Source organism: Mirounga leonina, unplaced genomic scaffold, assembly GCF_011800145.1.
Source record: "Mirounga leonina isolate KUSES-001 unplaced genomic scaffold, KU_Mleo_1.0 Mir_129, whole genome shotgun sequence".
Lineage (NCBI taxonomy): Eukaryota > Metazoa > Chordata > Mammalia > Carnivora > Phocidae > Mirounga > Mirounga leonina.
The window spans coordinates 9,063,213-9,086,936 of record NW_023270323.1 but is presented as its reverse complement, the minus strand read 5'-3'; the positions used below and the strand labels follow the sequence as shown (position 1 = coordinate 9,086,936).

The following is a 23,724-nucleotide window of genomic DNA, read 5'->3' as shown; positions in this document are numbered from 1 at the left end:
CTAATTTATTATCTCAGCAAAGTCTCTTTACCCAATTATCCCATTCTTTCACTATATTTATATACTACTTCATGCTCCTTTGCACTTTTCTTTTCTTTTTTTTTAAGATTTTATTTATTTGTGAGAGAGACAATGAGAGACAGAGAGCATGAGAGGGAGGAGGGTCAGAGGGAGAAGCGGACTCCCTGCCGAGCAGGGAGCCCGATGAGGGACTCGATCCTGGGACTCCAGGATCATGACCTGAGCCAAAGGCAGACGCTTAACCATCTGAGCCACCCAGGCGCCCGAATATTTTCTTTATTTGTTGTGATAGCAGTCTCCTTCATAACATGCCCCAAGTTTGAATTCCAACTAAAGTGCTTAATAGATGTATAATTTAAGTAAGTTCCTTTGTCTCTCTAAACTTTGATACCCTCATTTTTTTTTTTAAAGATTTTATTTATTTATTTGAGAGAGAGAGCACATGAGAGGGGGGTGGGTCAGAGGTAGAAGCAGACTCCCTGCTGAGCAGGGAGCCCAATGCGGGACTCGATCCCGGGACTCCAGGATCATGACCTGAGCCGAAGGCAGTCGCTTAACCAACTCAGCCACCCAGGTGCCCTCCTTTGCACTTTTCATCACTGTCACTAAGCTTACAGTCTTCTGCAGGGGGACATTAAACGAATACACACAACCAACTGTGCTTCAGAGAAACTGACCCTGAAATAAGCAACCTAGATACTAGGGACTTTACCCATACTCATACTAACCTTGACCGTATTTTCTTTGATTTTTGAACTCTGTATTGCAGAAATGAAAATTCTTCTTGTAATACACTCAGATTTGCATAGGAAAATTTACATGCCTTTGTTTGCTTATTACTAATCTTGTCTTCCTGTAATACCTCATTGGTTTATTGTAGAAAAAAGCAAAACTAAAAGTTTAATCCTGTTTAAAATTTGGTCTAAATCCAATATCAACAGTCCCTTCAGATCACAGAATTCCTTTCATTTTAAAGAAGTAATATCCATCCGTAATGACAGTATTACAGAAACCACCTTAAGACATAAAATAGGCTGCCACATAACAAAGGTAATGTTTTTATGAAGTTTTCAATGTATTTTTACATTATTGTTTTATTTGATTCTCACAACAATCCAATTTAGGCTATTATCCTTCTTTAATAGGTAAGGAAAGAGAGAGGTTAAGAATCTTGCCCAGGGTCACATAACAAGTGGTTGAGCCAAGATTCAAAGCCATGTGTCCTGCCTTCAAATCCTGCTTCATTCCAGTTCATGACAAGCTTCCTAAAACCACTGCACAGCAAGCCACTGCATGATGAAGTGTATCAGTTAAGATGGTTTGACTGCAAGTAATTGAAATTCTAGTTCAAACTGGCTAAAATAATAAGGACATTTATTATCCCATTATACTAATACAAAGGAGTTCAGGGGAAGGAAAGATTCTGAGCTGGTAGATTCAGTGGCTGATGAATGTCACCACCCTTCTGCCATTCACTGATGTATTAAGTTATCCTAAGGCTACCTTCCCTCTTGATCTATAGATTAGATATCTGTCAGCAGCACCTGGGGTGTATAATTCCTTGTTTACATTCAGTAGGGGAATTAGAGACAGACTGCTTTATCCCAATCATGGAGCATACATCTTTCTCTCTGATTTAAGCAATTTAAGTTACGGGCTAGAGATAGTGTTTATAAATATTCCATGAGATAATTTTCTACATTTCCAAACCACCTTTGTTTACATGGGCATACATGACTAGTTCAAAGCAGTGAACTTTGAGGAGAGAAATGAATCATTTCCCGAATGAGGCAGATAAAAGCATGCGTGCCTCCTCCATCTCCTTTCTCCCCTGATATAAACTAGGGGATATGTGGTCACATGCTGAAATAGCAAATATCTCACAGAATGGAGGCAGCCCGGATATTAGAGTCACCAAACGGAGGAGAGATTCTGTCAATCTGCATCAGACTTTGAGTAATCTACAAATTAATCTGTTTCCCTGAGCTACTGAGATATCTTTCAGGATTTTCCTGTCGGGACACTCGGTGTTAATTACCCTGATTAAAGGAGATTACATGCCCACCTGAGGGAAAGATATGCCCTGACCAGCCTACACATCATTTGAGATGGAAAGATGTGCTGAGTTACTTGCATTGACTGCATGTAGCTTTATAGTAAGAGAATTCATGTGCTGTTGAGTTAGAGACTCAGAAGTACAAAATACAATTATACCTCTCATTCCCATAAATGGAAAATTGTGCCGTTATCACAAAAAGCACCATCAAAGACAGAATGCCTTTGCAGACACGCCTTTAGCTTTTGGAAAGTCTTCAAAAGACCCATTTAAAAATAAAATATGCTTGGGGCACCTGGGTGGCGCAGTTGGTTAAGCATCTGCCTTTGGCTCAGGTTATGATCCCAGGATCCAGGGATTGAGCCCCAGTTGGGCTCCCTGCTCAGTGGGAGCTTGAGTCAACTCATCAAAGTGACATTTAAAACCTCCTTGTGCTCGTGTGCTCTGTGTCAAATAAATAAAATCATTTATTATTATTATTTTTTAAAGACTTTATTTATTTGACAGAGAGAGACACAGTGAGAGAGGGAACACAAGCAGGGGGAGTGGGAGAGGGAGAAGCAGGCTTCCCGCCGAGCAGGGAGCCCAATGCGGGGCTCGATCCCAGAACCCTGGGATCATGACCTGAGCCGAAGGCAGACACTTAACGACTGAGCCACCCAGGGGCCCCTAAAATCTTTAAAAAAAATAAAATATACTTAGGTCATGCATAGCACAGAAAAGAGAGGTGAAACTGCAACACCTAACATTTATTGAACAACTACTGTCTAGCCCTGAACAATAGGTAAGAGACACAAATAAGATAATGACACCTTGCGTCTAAACTTTACTGTCTGCTAGTGAGACATCAATACATGTCAAGGAAGCTGAACAAATGGCAAAAGCTCTTTAAAATAAATCATCAAGAAAGCATACTGCTTAATAATACATAACCAAGATTTAAGCTCAGGTCTGCCTGGCTCCAAACAAGGCCCATATTCTTTCTAAAACTCCAAACAAAACAAAGAGAAGAAAACACAGGAGGTGGGGGAAAAAAAAAAAAATGAAGAAACTCACCATGGCATGTGGGATGAATTTGGTACCCAACATCAAACTAGAAACAACAAAGATAACCGTGACAGGTTTGGAACTTGAACTTAAATAATACAACAAACAAATATTAGGCAAGAAAATTCAGTTTGGCTAAATAGAGAACAAAGAGAAACTAACCATGAGGAGAAGTATAACTAAGTATTAACAATACACAAAGAGATAGTGTGGTAAACATAGTCGACATAGATAACTAAATAGAGATGGAAGAACCAAGTTAGGCACCCAACAATTATGAGACACCAAATATTCAAGTCTTAAATGAGTCACCCATCGATTATACCCACGCTGGCCCCATGTGTTGTCTGCCTGAGATATGCAGATAAAAATCCAAAGCTGTTCAGGAGTGTATTAGCAAGTTACAACTACACCTAGGCACACTTGCCTCTGATGATAAAGCTGTGTTGGCTCCAGACACGTTCCATCTGCTGAGGCCCCTTGCTCCCATTCAACACTGGTCCTCGTAAAACCTACCGTGATCAGGAAAGGTTGATGTGGTAGAGAAGATGAAAAGACAGGATAGATGAATATTGTGTAACACAGGACTCAGAATGTGGGCCTTTCATCCCACTGAAACCCTTTCTACATAGGCAAGCCTACCAGATCTTTCCCTCCTTGCTTTGTGCTGTGTTTTAAATTGATTCAATAAATCTGTGACCAGAATATCTTAATATGGTTTGTGAGCCTTTCTGTACCGAGACTACAGCTCCTGCCTGCATGATAGGATACGTAAGTAGCTGAGGATACCAGGTGTCAAGGCTACAGGAGTAGAGGGGCTCAAGTTATGGACAAAGGCTACAAGGCTCAGGATATCCTTGGAATTGTTCCCAGCACCAGCAAAAGTTGGGGCTGTCAGGAGGAGTGGACTGCAGGGCCCTGATGATACCAATAGAACTTGTCCACCAATTCACCAAAGATTTGATACCTGAACTCACCACAGACAGAATGTCCAGAGTGTAAGAATCAACAAACATGTATTCTAGGCCCCTCTTTCTTCAGCCATTAAAATATGCCAGCTTCCACTCTCGACCCACCTGCCTCGAAATACCCAGGTGCCACGATGGACAGAACAGCGGGAGGTACAAGAGGTCTGAAAGACTCAAGATTCCCGAGAGAGCTTGAGTCATTTCACTAAAGTGACATCTAAAACTAGAAGAGACTGATACAATATTAACTGGCAGGCATGGATCTCATTTGCCTGGGTGTGGTTTATTGAGGAAAAATAGATGTCAATAGTGAAGAAGCTACAACTTCTTTGTAAATATGAGTAGTAATATAAATAAAATGTTGAGTCCACTATGGTTTTACTAGCAGCACTAGTAATATGGAAGAGATAGAAGGAATGAGAAAAAAAAAGGTGGTTAGTCAATGGACATTGAAATGGATTTGTCTTTGGAATAGTCTGTCCCACGTCAATATACATACACATGCACGTGCACACACACACCCAAATATCTGATTACTCTATTGTTTTGTCTAAAGAACTATCTTCTGTGGTATGTGTACACACACACACACACACACACAGAGGAATATTACTCAGCCATCAGAAAAATGAAATCTTGCCATTTGCAATGATGTGGATAGAACTTGAGGGTATTATGCTAAGTGAAATAAGTCAAGCAGAGAAAGACAATTATCATATGATTTCACTCATGTGGAATATAAGAAACAGCACAGAGGATCATAGAGGGAGGGAAAAATAAAATAAGATGAAATCCGAGAGGGAGACAAACCATAAGAGACTATTAACTATAGGAAACAAACTGAGGGTTGCTGGAGGGGAGGTGAGTGGGGGGATGGGGTAACTGGGTGACGGGCATTAAGGAGGGCACGTGATGTAATGAGCACTGGGTGTTACATGCAACTGACGCATCACTGAACTCTACCTCTGAAACTAATACTACACTATATGTTAATTGAATTTATATAAAATAAATTAAAAAAAAAAGAACAACTATCTTCAGTAGCAGGATACCTGAGCAGTTGCTAACATATGTCTAGGTAAAGAAGTCCCAAACTAAAAACAAGTATGCCAGCCCCTATGCTTATATTTATGTGTGATTAGCTCTCACTTTTCTGCCACAAACATTCAAAAAAGTATTTTGTTCTCCAATAGCTATGTTTTTCCAGAAATACTATGCTAAAACTCCTAAAAACATAAACATTTCCTCCTAACTGGGATAAAGCACAAAGGCTAACCTGAAGTTCAAGAATAGGAATGACCGAGAACTGCTTCTCTACTACAGTGAATAATCTTTTAAACGGTATGATTTTTACATCAACCTTACAGGAAATTTTGTATATACTTTGGATTAAACTAAGGAAAAATACAGTTTCCTACGTGGGTCAGTCTACGTTTCAGTCAAGGTAGAGATTAATGCATGCAGGCCAAGGGCAAGGAGTAAGGATCTAATCAGAGATGACTGCAAATCTCATAACATTTAGGTCGATCTGCTGCCTCACATGCTACACATTTCCAGTCCTGAAGTATTTTATAAAGCTGGAAAGATAACCAGCTGGATACCTGGATGCTACAAGCCTCAGGACTAAAAGGACAAGAGACACCGGGACAGGCACACAGGATACCGAAAAGTTCCAAGCACAGAAATGAGGGAGTTTTACTAAGAAAATTCAATCCATGGAGCTGATATACCATCTGGCGACCATTTGAAGCATATGGGTAAAAAATTGTCCAGATATTTCTATATATGTTAAGATGTCATCAAAACCTACAACAAATTGCAGCCATTTCTGAAACTTAAAAAAAAGGGGGGGGGGGCAGGGAACATGACCCAATGTGCTGATACAAAAGTGAGTTCAGTTGGTAATAAAGAATAAGATATTTCCACTTAGATCATTTAGAGATAAATAAAATGCTCCCTTGGAATAGAATGCGAGCTTGAAATATAAGTATGCTAAATATGTATGCATTTTCTATATATTGAAATAAAAATTTAAATCACAGCATTCTGTGATTTGTATAATTGATAATACCTGGGTTATTGCAAAAGGTTATATATAAGCACCAACAGAACTGCTTTTGAAATCCATTAATTCAGTCCTAGAAATATACACCATTTCCCGTGGATTTTACACCAGTGTTATTTACTGATGCTACTGTATTATAACAACCAGAAATCTCTACAGTCCATTAAGGATTCACAAACATTTATCGAACAAGCTCTTCCCCGTCACTTTCAGCAACCATGCTGAAACAGAAATTCTAGCATTACTAACTGAAAACAAAAATGTGAATAGAAAAAGGTCATACACACTCAGAAGTAACAAATTAATGGTTATCTTAATTCTTTCTCAATCTAGACACTAGATTTTTCCAGTAACTGCAATTAAGCATTTGTATTTAACTCATTCAGAACAAAGTCTGAAAGGCTTGAGAGTGCTCTACTTTAAATCAAGTTGACGGAACCGAATAAACTGCCGCAGGCAGGCATCTCCCTTCATCTTTTTTTGGAAAGGCAAGTAGACAAAAATGCTGAAAGCTGCCCAAAACATTGCTTAATGTCCATTTGAATAGATAGGAATTTAAGTAATGAACCTTCCCCCACCTCCCAGAAAGTAAAGACAAAAAAATAGCATAAACATCTCATCGGGACCAGGAGGGCACAGGCCTCTCCTCAGCCCCGCGGAGTCCACAGGAGACAGGGGCGGCCTGTACTCACACAGATGGCCAGAGCGCCTGCCCCCATTCTCGCAGGAAGTGCCTGGTAGAAGTGATGAAGACCAGATGAAAACATCAAAATGACAGCGAAATACTGAAATTCCATTCAGTAGATAGGCTCTCATGTGAAAAACAGCTCCTGATCCAGAGGCCTCACGGCAAGCGAAGCGCAGCTCCTAACATTTTCGGAAGTGTGGCTTTGCTTCTCATTCGGCTGAACCCACATGGCTGGCAGGACTGCCTGGAGTTGAAATCTGATCCAGAGCGTCTAGTATTGGCAAGTAGAGGATGTCATGTGACAGGGGCCTTAAGCTGCTGACATCTTTTTCTTAAACCTGACTTGCCAGATACCACAAACAGGCTTTCTCTGTTCAGAAAACGCCCATCATCTGGTGGCATTCTTTAATAGGACTTAGTGCAAAACGTGAAAATGCAAACTTGCTTCCTCGTTGCTACGCCTAAGAAAACCTCACATATTCACACTCAGGTTGCAAACTGCAGGCACATTCCTCACTTTTCTGAGGCACTTTTCACTTCCAGTGCCCCTTAGAAACCAGTGAAATTCTATCAAAATGTTCTTCCCTCCACTTTGATTCTATCAGTATTGTTCTAAATGAAAATACTCTTATGTAGCTGTTAACCACTTCTAATTACTTTTGAATTATCTTATTCACATATAATGGTGAGAAACATAAAACAACATGTTTCTAGACTTCCACAATTCAACATGTGTGATTTATAGTCTGGAAAATTAGCCTCTAGTTGACCTTTCAATAATGTCCTACTTCATATGCTGTGTCATTAGAAAATGTGACAGACTTCACAATTTCCAAATATTTGAACTGATAGCTAAAATACCCATTTTATATAAGCCAGAAGGAAACTGTCTTATTTTTTTATTATCACCTTTTTTGGGTCAAATCTTTTCTAGTGGCACATTTAAGAGAATGCTGGGGGGCACCTGGGTGGCTCAGTCGTTCAGCGTCTGCCTTCAGCTCAGGTCATGATCCCAGGGTCCTGGGATCGAGCCCCGCATCGGGCTCCCTGCTCCACGGGAAGCCTGCTTCTCCCTCTCCCACTCCCCCTGCTTGTGTTCCCTCTCTCGCTGTGTCTCTCTCTATCAAATAATAAACTCTTAAAAAAAAAATGCTGGCTAATACTGCATGAGGAGTTTCACTTTTCCCAGTTTTAAAAGACTTAAATTGTCCTCCAAAACAAAACATAATAAAGTTCTATCTTAAGGGGATGGGGGTGGGAAGACAAGGGAAAGCCCAAATCAGCTCTCCATTTAATATTTCCCTTCAAATCTAGTATACTTTTATATTTCTAGTCAACTAACAGTATCCACAGCAAAGCCAGGATAGAAAATTGTGATAAACCAGCCATAGGACATGACAAAGTACATTTTGTTTCTATGCATGCATACAGATCATTGTAAAGACTACCTCCACAAGGCAGAATAACACAATCCCATACAATAGAATGGGAGTGGGGGAATGGACATAATTTCTCCATTGAAAAATAAAACTTTTTTCTACCTCCACCTAATCTAGGTTTTATCACTTCTGTTTTCCATTCACCCATTAGAAAACTAGGCTAACTGTTAAAGCAAATTATAAAACTTTTTCTATTAAAAATGTGTCTTCTTTTTGTGATTATATAAGTGTTGCCTGTCTTTGGTGAAAAATGAAAGCCTGAAGATCAGGTCGCCTATAGGCTCATCACCCAACATTACCCAATCAACATTTATTACCATACAAAATACAATGATAAGAAAGACCTAGTACCTTCTCTCATGGATCATCCAATGGAAGGAGGGAGGAATGAAAATAATAAAGCTTTTTGATTAGTAATTGCAGAGGCGCTAATAAAGAAGCAGAGATGAGGTAGTGAAAGAATAACAGAACACCTAGAAACATTTAGCATATTTTCATTCTTTCATGTTTTTAAAAAACATGATTTAAATCTAGTTTGATAGTTTTATGTTGTTTTTCACTTAACACTGTATCACACAAACATAGTATCACAAGTTTACTCCCATACCGTTAACAGTGTAAACAATTTTCATCATTTACAATACTACATTCTGTATAAAAGTTGGAGTCATTCTCCCATTTTAGACATTTACATGGTCTCTGATTTTATGTGTGTATGTAAGTAATGCTCTATCTTCATTATGATTATTTTCTAGTCAAGACTCCAGAAAGTGAAGTTTCTAGATCACAGAGAATATTAACATGTGCTAAGGCTCTTGACATATATTGACTCTGGCAGTTTACATTCTACAATTCATGCTACCGAAGTTTGAATATTTTTAAAAATATTTCCTAATAAATGAAAAGGATTTCTCATTCTAAAACTTATATTTCTTTTTATTATTAAAGATATGAAAATTCCTCATTATTCATTTGTATTTTCTCTTCTGTGTGTTGCTTTGTCCATTTATCAAATGGAAGCTTACCAAATTTTTTTTTTTTTTTTAAGATTTTACTTATTTATTTGGCAGAGAGAGACACAGCGAGAGAGGGAACACAAGCAGGGGGAGTGGGAGAGGGAGAAGCAGGCTTCCCGCGGAGCAGGGAGCCCGATGCGGGGCTTGATCCCAGGACCCTGGGATCATGAGCCGAGCCGAAGGCAAATGCTTAACCGACTGAGCCACCAAGTCTCTTTTATAAGCTCATTTTAAGGATTAAATGATACAATCTATAAAAAGCACTTAGTGTAGTACCTGGAAAATGGTAATAAAAGTAACAATTTTGGATGCTTATCATATGGTTGGATTATAGATCTATTTGGAAATTTTTTTGAAATATAATGAAAAATGAGGATCTAAATTGATTCAATTTTTATTTTGCATTTAACTACTGTGGCCCACACTGTTAACTCTCTCCAGTATGCAGTCTCTCTTTCTGATACTATTCGAGCTTCTTCTCCCTCTTAGTTGGGGCTGAGCCCATAGTTGTGCACCCAGAGACTACATTTCTCAACCTTTCATACCAGTAGATAGGGCCATATGACGATGTACTCATTAACAGAGTGTGAGTGGATAGGATATGTATGACTTCTGTGTCACATGCTTCACAGGAAATCTCTTACTACACATTTACTCTCCTTCCTTTCATCACAGGCTGGAATGCGGGTGCACCTCACTTCCACCATGGAGAGGGGAGAATCCCAGGGGAGGAAAGAGTGAGTAGATGGAAGGAACCTAGACCTCTGAATGACCTTGTGGAATATGGCTACATTAACAAGCCTATATCAATTAAACTCTTACATGAGAAAGAAATAAAACTCTCAAATATGCTACTGTATTTGAAAGTACTGTGTGTGTATAAAATAAGTTATCTTTAATATACTAACCAAATGACTCTGTCCCATTTATTGGGCAAGTTTTTCATTTCCCATATGATACTATCCATACTACATATTAAATTCAGATACACACACATACACATACACACACATACACATACACACACATGCACAACCAGAGTCTTTTTCAGGCTAATATATTCTGTCTAGGTTTTTCTTTCTTTCCTACTGTCTAGTTTTATTCCACTTCCATAATATTTGAATAGCTATATCTTTATAATTTACTTAAATAGCTGATAAAGATAGCCTTCTCTCATTATTTTTTTTTAAAGATTTTATTTATTTATTTGACACAGAGAGAGTGAGAGAGGGAGACAGAGAGAGACAGAGAGCACGTGCACAAGCAGGGGGAACAGCAGAGGCAGAGGGAGAAGCAGGCCTCCCGCGGAGCAGGACCCTGGGATTATGACCCAAGCCGAAGGCAGATGCTTAATGACTGAGCCACCCAGATGCCCTCTCATTATCTTTTTCAAAATTTTTCTGCTCCTTTCCAATTTTTCATGATGGATTTCAAAAACATTCAGTAATGTTAGAACACATTGGAGTAACAAAATATTATATCTCCTGTTATTTTTTTTTCTAACACATTTAAACATCTTCTTTCTATTTTAGATAATACTACATAAGGATGACAAAAAATCTAATCCCAATTTTTACAAGTACTTACACACTATTATAAGGTGAAATTAGTACCGTGGCAAATGTTTATCCTTATTCTTGGTAAGGACTACATTTCACTGCAAAAACAAACAAACAAAAACAAAAAACCCTAAATATGCCATTTAACAAAAGGTACTAAAAGACATTCTTCACATCAAACAATGTTTCTCCATGGACTGTATCTGAAAATTAGTCTCAACTATTCCCCTCCCCACCCCCCACCCCCCTGCCACCAGAGATGCAAGTGAGAGTAGAGTCCAATTCCAGAAAGTTCTCTGAGCTGGCAAATATATATACTCCTAAGTACTGATTTACAAAGAATCTGAAAATACATAAGCCACGGCCAAAATATGAGCTGTCCTCCCCCCCCCCCTCGAAAGAATAAAGGAATTGTAAAAAGTACTTTCAGAATAGTTCGCTCTGATAGGCTAATTCCATGACTACTCCCAGAAATGCTGAAATACCAGGTCAGGACAAAGGAGGTCCTATTTTCAAGATCCGTGGGCTCCCTGAGGAAGAAGTCAAGAGGACTTCACAACTGATGGTCAGGCCCCTCAGATGCTGTCATTCAAATGACCCTCTAACCTGGGGAAGGTGAATGAAGGAAGCTAAAAAAGACCAGGTTATCCCGTAGCCTCCAAAAATCTAAAAATGCTTCAAAGTTGAGCTCTCTGATGTTAACTGGCAGAACTATCAGTTTTCAAAAGACAAAATCTCTTCAGCTGGAGTAGCAATAACAGTTGTCAGAAGAACAGCAGTGGTCAGCAGAAATAGTACTTCTGGCCACGTAGCAGAGACCAGCAAGTATCATGGGGTGTGGTGGTGGCGGCACTGACAGCATCAACCACCTGATGCCCACTGGAACTGGGACATCGGAGGCTTTTTCCCCTGAATGCCATCTGTCTATGCTCCAGCTCTGCTTCCACCTCAGCTCTTTCTCCAGGAGGATCCCAGCCTGGACCAGAATCAATGGCACCCAACCAGACAGGGTATCAGAAGCCAGTTAGTCATCAGCTATTGATTATTTATGCACTCCCTCTTAACCAGAGAGGTTCAGATATTTTGGGTTTTGACTCCCTAGCAGTTAGAACAAGGTCCCTTGTTCTAGGTCAGGAGTCAGCAAACTCCAGCCTGGGAGTTGCATGTGGCCGCCACAGGCCCAATCCAGCTCCTCTAGACCAACTCTGGTTGCACCCATCCGTCTACATGTGGATGGCTGCGTTGGTACTACAGTGGCCAAGGTTAGTAACTGCAACAGAGACCGAATCTATGGCCCACAAGGCTTAAAACATTTACTGTCTGGCCCTTTACAGAAAAAGTTTGCTGACCCTTGCTCTGGGCTATTCTGTAACATTACTGGGCATGAGAGTCCTCATATACCCAGAGAAAGACTATTCTTGGGCCTTGGTTCCTTGAAAAGTAACAGGAAGTAGGTCTTTCTTGGGTTTATTTGTCTACTTTGTTATGACTGCCCCATTACCTGGCCTTGGGCCTATTCTTAACTTCTCCTAATTATTTTCTGAAGGATTTTCCGGAAAGAGGTCCAGTTCATAATCTGATGCTCATATTTCTTCTCTGAAATCTAGACATTCTCATCCCACTTGAGGAAAAAAAAAATTACCATCCTCTCAGGAAAAGATCGATTGTTCTGTAGCCATGGAAACAAAGAGCCAACATAATTTATTTTAAACCTGTTCAATCAGTCAGCATCTTGCCTCAGCAAACCAAGTGGTTTTGCAAGCCAACCAATCAGTAACAGCTCAATCAAGAATGGGCTCACTCTAGTAAGCATGACTTTGAATGTCAACCAATCAATAATTGTCTCATTTGAGTAACCAGTCTTCTTCTAATTATGTCACACTAAACACCCACCAATCCTAATTCCCCACTTTCCAAAAACGTTATGTAATTTTCAGTCTGCTCTGCTCAGAAGGACCAGCAGAGCTTTCCCCCACTATGATAGTCAATAAATTTAGCTTTGTCTTTTTGTCAGGTACATTGTGTTGGTCTCGTCATTCTTGGACATGCCTCTAGCTTAGACATCCAATTCTGTGGATCATTATTTAAGCCCCACTGTTTGACCTGCATCTATTACTTCCTCACTAACTTGCCTAATGTCCCTTTTTCCAGCCCTACTTATGGCCCCACCTTAACTCTTGGCATGCCTCTTGGCTAAGGCTAGACTGCTGGATACCATTACCTATTCTTCCCTGGAGCCAAAGCAGGTCCACTTTGCCAGTGTCCATGGAAGGACAGAATCAGGCCCAGTCCTGTAAGAAGTGGGCAAGAGCGCTGATGGGAATGGGAAGGTCCATTCCTCAGGCCTGGGAAACAAGACAAGAGCAGCATTTCCTTCTGAAGACCATTTATTTTTCCATTAAGTTCACTAAAACTCTAATTTAACTTCTAAATTTCACAAGCACTTAATGTACAATGTGCACCTATTACTATTCTACTAATTATGGCTAAGAGGAGATATGAAGAATGGTGTATTACTTGAGCTATGAAGTATATGGAAAAAAAATTTTAGTGCACAATTTGCAAATCTTTTTTTTTTTTTTTTAAGATTTTATTTATTTATTTGACAGAGAGAGACACAGCGAGAGAGAGAACACAAGCAGGGGGAGTGGGAGAGGGAGAAGCAGGCTTCCCGCCGAGCAGGGAGCCCGATGTGGGACTCGATCCCAGGACCCTGGGATCACGACCTGAGCTGAAGGCAGTCGCTCAACCAACTGAGCCACCCAGGCGCCCACAATTTGCAAATCTTGAGAAGGCATTCTTTTTGGCCATTTTATCTCACCTGCCTAGTGATTTGAAAGACCATGTACCTAGGTGGGAATTACTATTACTAGGAATAGGAATCAACACAAACACTTTAATACCCATTGTTCCTTGCTCTGCCTGTTTCACAGTTTATGATTACCGCATGGCCCCTGAAGGCACTTGAGTCTTAATCCTTCAATTAGTAAATACAATACACTAAATTGTATCATCAAATTTGAAATGTGTGCCCTTAGTACTTAAGAATTTGAAGACAGGGGCGCCTGGGTGGCTCAGTCGTTAAGCGTCTGCCTTCGGCTCAGGTCATGATCCCAGGGTCCTGGGATTGAGTCCCACATCAGGCTCCCTCCTCAGGGGGAAGCCTGCTTCTCCCTCTCCCCCCTCCCGCTGCTTGTGTTCCTGCTCTTGCTATCTCTGTCTCTGTCAAATAAATAAATAAAATCTTTAAAAAAAAAATAAAAAAAAAAAAGAATTTGAAGACAGGAAAAAATGTGATGGAAAGAAGTGACTGGAGCTAGAGCTTCAGGCACTAAGTGTTGAGCTGACTTCTACAGAAGTCATTGATTAGCATGGCAGGAGAAGGAGAGGGCATTCTATTTTTTTTTTTTTTAAGATTTATTTGAGAGAGAGAGAGAGAGTGAGAGAGAGCACAAGGAGGGGGGAGCAGCAGAGGGAGAGGGAGAAGCAGGCTCCCCGCTGAGCAGGGATCCCGATGTGGGGCTCAATCCCAGCACCCTGGGATCATGACCTGAGAGGAACGAAGGCAGATGGTTAATGGACTGAGCCACCCAGGCGCCCCTAGGAGAGGGCATTCTAATGTGGGTCTGTGTGGTGTGCAGAAAGACATCAGCATGAAAAGAGACTTTAAACAGAAGAATAAGAAATCTAGGCAGGACCTCAAACATTCTGGAATCTCTGTAGGTTCTTAAATAGAAAATAGGTTTGACAAAAGTAGTGCCAGGGTTAATCTGAGGTCTGACTAAAATGTGCTAAATAAAAAGGAAACTTCTTACTAAAAAAATGGACCCCGTTAACAATTGCCCAGCTGAGAGGACAATATCTTGAATTTAGATGCTGAAAGATAAATCACAAACTTTGTAGAAAGAACTTGTAAGACTGATAACTGACTCTACATAAGAGGCAAAAGAGTTGTCATGTAGTTTAAAAAAAAAAAAAAAAGCACGAAGGATGATTCTAATGCTTGTTTTCCAGGACAATGAAATACTGCCTAATAAGTAGGGCATCTTAAACTCTAGTCTGCCTGGCAAAGTTCCAATTTATGCTTGTTGATTCAGTGCAATTGTTAATAGCATCCTCTTTCACTCTTAAAAGTGTTTTTGGAAAAGCTGAGGCTAAGGGAGGTGACAGCAAAGGGTGCAGCCAGGGCATCAGAAGGACCCCCTCTACCAGGATCCTAAGAAGGGAGAAATCAAGACTTCCATCTTTATATGTGGAATCTTAAAAAAAAAAAAAAAACACAGAAAGAAGAAAAGAATGTCAGTCATGTGGAGAATAATATCATATAGTCTAATTAGAGTCCTAGAAGGAGATTAGAGTGAGAATTGGACTAAAAAAATTTTTTGAAACTAAGAGCTGAATTTTTTCAAAATTGGTAACAAACATTAACCCTCAGCTCTACAAACCTTTAGAAGAATAAAGAAAACCACACATATTTTCAACAGTACTAACAATAAGAGTTAAAGGAAAAAAATCTTAAAAGTAAACCAGAGAAAGATACTTACCTTTAATGGAACAATAGGAGTGACAATTTGGTTCTCATAGGAAATACTAGAGACCAGAAAATAATGGACTGATATGTAGGAAGTGTGTTTGAAGGGGGTGGGGGGAGGCAAAGAAACTCTTACAAAACTAAAATTACATATCCAGAGAAAACATTCTTCAAAAAATGAAGGTGAAATAAAAACATTTTCAGATAGATGAAAGCTGAGTGAATTTGTCATCAGTAAATTCACACTATAAGAAATGCTAAAAGGCATTCTTTGGGTGAAGGGAAGTGATACCAGATGGAAAAATTGGATCTACTAAAAGGAATGAGGAATGTTGTAAGTGGTAAATATGTGGAGGCAGGTTTGATTTTGAGCAGATGCTGTGGGTGTATGATTCTGTGGGACACTGGCAACCAGGACATCAATGATGGTCTATTGGTGCCATGAAGGGACGTTGGGCAGCCTCATCATCAAGCTTCAGCATCTCCTAAAAAAGCTATAGGAGATTCTGGGAGCTGAAAACACGAACTTCCAGTCCTCATCACTTCAGATTTCCTTGGGGGATGAAGGCATGGTCAATGACCCTTGGATTTTGTACTGTTCTCTCATCTAGGGCTAAAGTTCTCACTCATTAATATCAACTCCATAAAGAAGAAAAAGCAAAGTGTACAATTTACCAAACTATCTGAAATGTAAAATTCTTATAGTTTAACTACCTTAGAGAAAGTAGGATAGATAACCTAGAACCATCCTTAAGAGATAACAGCCTTCATGAGAAGTGATCAAGAATGGCAAGAAGGGAGGCAATGGGTAAAAAGCTAAATGGATCCAATTTTGTACTTGAGGGCAAAATACCTTTTAAAGAAAAAGAACTAGCAGAAGACAAATCTAAATATTCAGACCTAGATGAATTGATCTTTAACTTTACAAAAAGGACAATACCTCTAGAACACAAATCAAAGTCCATGATATCACTAGGGACTTTTCCAAATATTGCTCCCAGCAGATGGCATTTGGATACGGTCCTTCACTAAAAAGTCTCTCTTCATTGGAAAGATCTTTCCACTGCCTGCCCCATGCATTTTCACCTTGGCAACCAGGCTTCATTCCTCTACCTCTAACTCCCGTGCAAGGTCCTGTGGGCCAGTTTATGAGATGAAGACCTGAGAAGGCCAATGCTGACCATCTCAAAATACTCCACCAGGAGATATTCTGGACCACCACATCCTATAAGGGAAGCTTTATAGAAATATAAATTTTAGGTTTTATAAATAAGTTTTATAAGTTTTATTTTAATATCTTAAAAAGTGGTTATTAAAAAATCACTGTCCCAGTTCAGACTATGTATTATATGGTTACCCTAATAGAAGGAATTGATTAGTTGGGCAACAGAACATGTTTGAATAGAAAATTGCATTTGATTTCAGGCAGACTCCAGAAATCAGTCACACAGTGGGAGGAAATTTCAGTAGGAAGCATTCATTAGGAGTCTTTTCATAAACATCTCAAAGCCTGCTGCAGCCTTCCCTGGCTTCTTTAATCATCATAGCCTATTTATTCTATCTCTGAAAAATTTAATTCAATTTCCTCTCAGTTCTTGCAGCCATTTTTTAAAATTAAAGAATTTTTAAATGTTGTGCCTCATCAGCATTCCTTTGGTACAACTACACCACTAACTACACTTCTGAAACAGATTTGATTATGTTACTTTCCAGCTTATTTTATTTCTCTTTAGGTCTAAAGGCTCAATATATTAGCTTCAAGGGATCTGTGATCATCCAAATAATTATATTTGAATTTTGAGTGTGTACATATGGAATTGAGCATCTATCCTCATATTTTTAATTTTTTTTTAAAGAATAAAAACTGCTGGCCTATAGATTAAGTTCCAAACTCCTTAGCATGGCTTTCAGAGTTTTTCAAAATCGAGTTCCATACTAGCTTTATCCCCATTATATACGTTAAATTCTAGCCTTCTTGCCTATGGTGGGCTGGATAATGGCCCTCAAAGATGTCCACTTCCTAGTTCCCAGAACTTGTGAATATGTCATCTTGCATGGCAAATGGGGTTTTGCAGATATATTTAAGTTACAGATCTTGAGATGGGAAGATTATCCTGGATTATCTGTGCTCAATCTCATCATATGGGTCCTTAGAGGGTCAGAGGTAGAGGAACTGCCATGATACAAATGGCAATTGTAATCAGAGAGATTTAAAGATCCAAAGCTGCTGGCTTGAAGATGGAGGAAGAGGCCATAAGCTAAGGAATGAAGGTGGCCTCTAGAAGCTGGAAAATGTAAGAACTCATCTAGAATACCAAGAACCACCTTGATTTTAGTCCAGTGAAACTGATTTAAGATTTCTGATCTCCAGAACAGTAAGATAAGAAAGTTGTGTTGTTGTAAGTCACTAAGTTTCTGGTAATTTGTTACAGCACCAATAGGAAACAAATACATTGTTGTTCTTTAAATTAAATAAGGTGTACACTGTCCCACTTCAGAACCTTTATGATCTTGTATTTGCCAGAAATGGCTTTACTCTCCTTTTCTTACTTGGGGGACATATATACACACACACATATATACCTCAATGCCCAGCACCAATGTCACTAGCATTCCTAACACTGTTCTTCTGTATGAACATATGCCTGGTTTAAACCACTAGTAAAATATTTACCCATGGCATTGTTATAGTTTGCAAATCTATCTTTCTAGATTGAAATCTTTTGAGGACAGAGTAATACCTTATTGTATTTCCTTCCAAGCCTCACAACAAATATTTGTGCAATTAATGCATTAAATGTGTGGTGATTAGGGCGCCTGGGTGGCTCAGGTGGTTAAGCGTCTGCCTTCAGCTCAGGTCATGATCCCAGGGTCCTGGGATCGAGTCCCGCATCGGGCTCCCTGCTCAGCGGGGAGCCTGCTTCTCCCTCTGCCTCTCTGTCTGTCTCTTATGAATAAATAAATAAAATCTTAAAAAAAAATGTGTGGTGATTAAATCTTTGGTTGTTACTGGAAGCACTTGAGGACTCAGTTAAAAGTCAGGACAAGAAAGAGGGATCCCATGAGTATCATCAGTAAAAGAATTGAAATGTGTGATCATAGACATGATTTGTAAGGGATTTTAGAGAAAAAAATCCAGAGATCTGAAAAAAAGAAAAAGAGTAAAAAATAATAGTGTGGAAAAACAGGTGAAAGTACCTTCCATTTATAGATGAATAAGTCCTGCAAATGTAATGTTCAGCATAGTGACTATAGTTAATACTGTACTGTATATTTGAAAGCTACTGAGTAGATCTTAAAAGTTATCAACACAAGAAAAAAAAATTTGTACGTAAAGGGATGTGAGATGATGGATGCTAATTAAACTTACCGTGGTGATCCTTTAGCAAAATGTTGTACATCTAAAATTTATGTTATATGTCCATTTTATCTTAATAAAATGGAAGAAAAAATGATATAAAGATTTTTATTCCTATAAGAAGTTTGAATTATAACCTATAATTACATTAACATAAAATCTGTAAGAGAGAAGAAATAGGCAGAAGTATAATGCTCATGGAAAGATAGGTTTGTAGCCCAAATATTTGAGTTCTTCATTTTCAACATTTTTTTTTTAACCAAGAAGATTTCACTAAATTTTTTCAAATCCTACCTCAGAATAAAGGTTAAGTTGAAATTCTTGAGGCAATTACTTTTGACTCTTTAAATAAAAATCTACTCTTAAAATAATAGTGTATGACTTATGGCTGGCATAGACCCTGACCCATTGCAAGACTAATAAATAATATAGTTTATATTTTTTAAAAAATCCAGAAAGTAAAAAACAAAACCCCTTTTGCTACATGTAATACATATTAATAGATTATAATTCAAATATATATAAACAAATAAGAAAATATTCCTATTAACTGAATAACAATTCCCAGAACTAGAATTAAAAGATGTTTAACCTCATGAAGGGGGTATAGGGAGGAGTTACTAATAATTGTTTATTGCCAAAGACTTTCACATATGTTCTCATTTAGTTATGACAATTCCACAGCATACATATTATTTATGTTTGTCAAATGAGACTGAGGCTCGAGGGAGGTTCAGACTTACACAGACAATAATGGATAAAGCTAGGCTTCAAACCTATGCTGAGACCTAGGTTTTCACAAATGCATTAAATTAAGAAAGGTCAATCCCTGTTTGGAATGCAGCTGGTTTCCAATTTTGACTAGGCTAAGGGTAATGACATGAACATCACTGCCAATTACAAGGTATAAATAGTAAGCCAATATTCTGAGAAAAATATTAGAACAAAAGAGATACCTTGAGAGGTTTTTTTTTAAATATTATTAAACACATGTACCTATATTATTTCATTCAATCAACATGAAAAAAAGCTAGGATATAAAGGCCAACATTCCTATTTTACAACAAAAAAACACTGGAAACTCAGAAACCAAACTACTTGCCCCATCACACAACTCGTAAGATGTACATACAAACAGAAACTCAAGACTTCACTTACTCATTTAACAATCAAATATTTACTAAGATAATACCATGTGCCATGTACTACTGCAGACTATTTTCTCTTCTCTCCAGTGGATCATTTTTAATGGATATAACTTATATTCCTGGAAGACTTAAAACTCATGTGAGTTATAATATGCTAGGCTGTCATGGACTATTAGGAAAGACGGAGGGGGTGCTGCTATAGGATTGCTGTGCATTCACATGGCAGTTAACTGTTTAATAATATCTCACATAACTATAGCTGTGATAGTTTATTATTTACAGACATGAATTGATGCTACATCGCTGATTTATATATAATAATGTTCTTCATTGGACTATAGCAAAACTCCTACTGATCAAGCACTTAACTACTGCAACCTGATATAAATTAATTTCCTAATAATTTACATCAAAGAGCCTCAAACTAGGGAGGCTAGGAAGATGGCAGAGTTAGAGGACCCCAAGCTCACCTCATCTCACAGATACGAAAGGTTAACACGTACATCAGTATAAATAACCCAGAAAATGACCCGAAGACTGGTAGAACAAACTCCACAAATAAAGGCAGAGAAGAGGCCACATCAAAGAGGGTCGGAAGAGTGGAGACACAGTGGGAAGTGAAATGGACCAGGGCTGTTGGAGGGTGGGGGGTTGGGGGGCACACAGGCATGGAGAAGGGCAAGAAACACGCTATCACATCTGGGAGCCTGCACAGGGAAGATGAATCCCCATGACATTTGGCTTTGAAAGCCAGAGGGACCCAATTTCATGAGTTCTTAACAAACAGCAGGACTTAAATCCTGGAATTTAAAAAATCAGCGGCTTGGTTCTGGGAAAGCTGGGAGGGCAACAGGAAGCCCAGTCCCTGCCCTTAAAGAGACAGCACCACAAAGAGCCCTCTGATGATACAGCAGAGAAGCAGTAGTTTGAAAAACGCCTGGGGCATATGGGAGAGAGCGCTCTTTACTGATCTCAGAGCATGTTCTGAAGGGGCAGAGATCCCAGGAAGACTCCTCCAAGAACAAAGAAGTCGGCAGGCACCAATTCCCTCTTCTGCCCCTCAGCATAAACACACAGCCACCTGCGGGAACCCAGCTGACATTCACTACCTAACTTGCTTACATCAAGCCCTGCTCCCCCACACTTCAGTAGATCAGCCATTTCCAGTCACACTTGCCTCAGTCCTATTGCTATGGGCCCCCCCCCCAGCCCAGAAGACCAGTGCAAACCTTGCCGATACCATGTCTCCTGATAAGCATGCTTTATGAGGCCTTGGTTCAGGTGGCGGTGATGTGGCAGCAGGCCCTGCAGAAGCCCACAGCACACCTTGCTAAAATTGCACCTGCCCCCCGCAACCCACACCCAGCCCTGGAGCTGGTGGCAGCAGGTGTCATTTCACAAGCAGACCGGCACACATATTTTAAAAACTGTGCACCCAGGCCAGGAACCAAACCCTCCCACAACAGGCAAAGAGAGACTCTGCAGGCGACTAGACTGCAGGCAAAAGCAGCCGGGACACAACAGTAGGGCACACGCCACACACATAGGAGACACTCCGTGAAATGCCAGGTTCTGAGGAACAGGGAACACTGCACTGCAAGGCACTATAGGACCTCTTCTTCATTAAGCTATTACTTTCAAGAGCAGGAAGCTTAACTGACATTCCTCACACACAGAAACAGAGTTGGACAAAATGAGAAGACAGAGGAATATGTCCCAAAGAAAAGAACAGGACAAAATCAGAGCAAGAGACCTAAGTGAAACGGAGATAAGTAATATGTTAGAGAATTTAAAGTAATGATCATAAAGACACTGTACTTGAAAAAAGAGTGGAGGACATTCGTGAGACTCTTAAAGAGATACAAAAGAACATATCAGAGATGAAGAATACAATAAATGAAATTAAAAACACACAAGATGAAATAAATAGCAGGCTAGAGGAAGCAAAAGAATGAATCAGTGACCTGGAGGACAGAGTAATGAAATGTAATCAAGCTGAGCAGGTGAGAGAAAAAAAAATTATGCAAAATGAGAATAGATTTAGGGAACTCAGGGACTCCATCAAGTGTATTAACATTCACATTACTGGGATCCCAGAAGAATAAGAGAGGGAAAAGGGGTCAGAAAATTTGAAGAAATAATAGCTGAAAACTTTCCTAATCTGGGGAAGGAAACAGATGTCCAGATCCAGAATGCACAAACAGTCCCCCAAAAAATCAACCCTAGGAGGTCCACACCAAGACACATAATAATTAAAATGGTAAAAAAATAGTGATAAAAAGATTATTTTAAAAGCAGCAAGAGAAAAGATAATTACATACTGGGGAAACCCCATAAGGCTATCGGCAAATGTTTCAGCAGAAACTATGCAAGCCAGAAGAGAGAAGCATGATATATTCAAAAGGCCAAAAGGGAAAAATATGCAGCCAAGAATACTCTATCCACAATGCTAATATTCAGAATAGAAGGAGAGAAAAAGAGTTTCTCAGACAAACGAAAGCTGAAGGAGCTCATGATCACTAAACTAGCCCTCCAAAAAAGGAGGACTCTGAGTAGAAAGACCATGAGTATGAAAAGTGGGAAACACAAAAGCAGTAAAAATAAGTGTATCTGTAAAAATCAAAGGACTCACAAAATAAATGGATGTAAAATATTACACCATGTCCCTAAAATGTGGGGTGGAGAGGAGTAAAGAATGGGGTCAAAATTAACTTAATATACACTGCTATATGCAGGAGATATTATATACAAACCTAATTGTAACAAGTCAAAAACCAATAATAGATATGCAAAGAATAAAGAGAAAGAAATCAAGTATATCACTAAAGAAAGCCAACAAACTATGAAAGAGAGTAAGTGAAGAAAGGATCAGAGAAAAACTACAAAAATGACCACAAAACAAGTAACAGTCTGGCAACAAATACATATCTATCAATAATTACCTTGAATGTAAGTGGACTAAATGCTCCAATCCAAAGACACAGGGTGATGGAATGGATAAAAAAGCAAGACCCATCTATATGCTGCCTACAAAAGACTCATTTCAGGCCTAAAGACACCTGCAGATTGAAAGTGAGGGGATGGAGAAATATTTATCATGCAAATGGAGGTCAAAAAAAAAAAAAAAAAAGCCAAGGTAATAATACTTATATCAGACAAAATAGACTTTAAAACAAAGACGGTCCACAAGAGACAAAAAAGGACAGAATCCAATAAGAAGATAACAATTGTAAATATTTATGCACCCAACAAGGGAGCACTCAAATACATAAAATAGTTAATAAAAACATAAAAGAACTATTTGACAGTAACACAACAGTAGGGGACTTTGACACCCCACTTACAATGGACAGATAATCTAAACAGAAACCAACAAGGAAACAATGGCTTTGAAAGACACACTGGACCAGATGGACTTAACAGATGATATATTAGGAACATTCCATCCTAAAACAGCAGAATATACATTCTTTTCAAGCGTACATAGAACATTCTCCAGAATAGATCAGATATTGGGCCATAAAACAAGTCTCAACAAATTTAAAAAGATTTAAAATTTGGGGGATGCAGCAAAAGCTGTCCTAAGAGAGAAGTTTATAGCAATACAGGCCTACAACAACAAGCAAGGAAAATCGCAAATAAACCTAACCTTCCACCTAAAGGAGCTAGAAAAAGAACAAACAAAACCCCAAAATGAGCAGAGGGAAGGAATAATAAAGATTAGGGCAGAAATAAATGACAGAGAAACTAAAAACAAAAACAAACAAAACAAAACAAAAACCCATTAGAACAGATCAATGAAACAAGGAGCTGGTTCTTTGAAAAGAT

At 39.1% G+C, this 23,724-nt stretch overlaps 1 protein-coding gene across 3 annotated transcripts in view; it reads right to left on the bottom strand.

Annotated features, from left to right (window-relative positions):
- FAM13A (family with sequence similarity 13 member A) overlaps positions 1-7,070 on the bottom strand; it is a 351,884-nt gene extending 344,814 nt beyond the window's left edge. Inside the window, exon 1 of one of the 3 annotated variants that reach the window (XM_035004519.1) lies at positions 6,850-7,070. In XM_035004519.1, coding sequence (XP_034860410.1) covers positions 6,850-6,954 — 105 coding nt within the window. In that variant the 5' untranslated portion in view covers positions 6,955-7,070. The remainder of the gene's footprint in view (positions 1-6,849) is intronic. The other 2 variants (XM_035004518.1, XM_035004520.1) reach the window with 2 other exon arrangements.
- Positions 7,071-23,724: the final 16,654 nt, after the last annotated feature.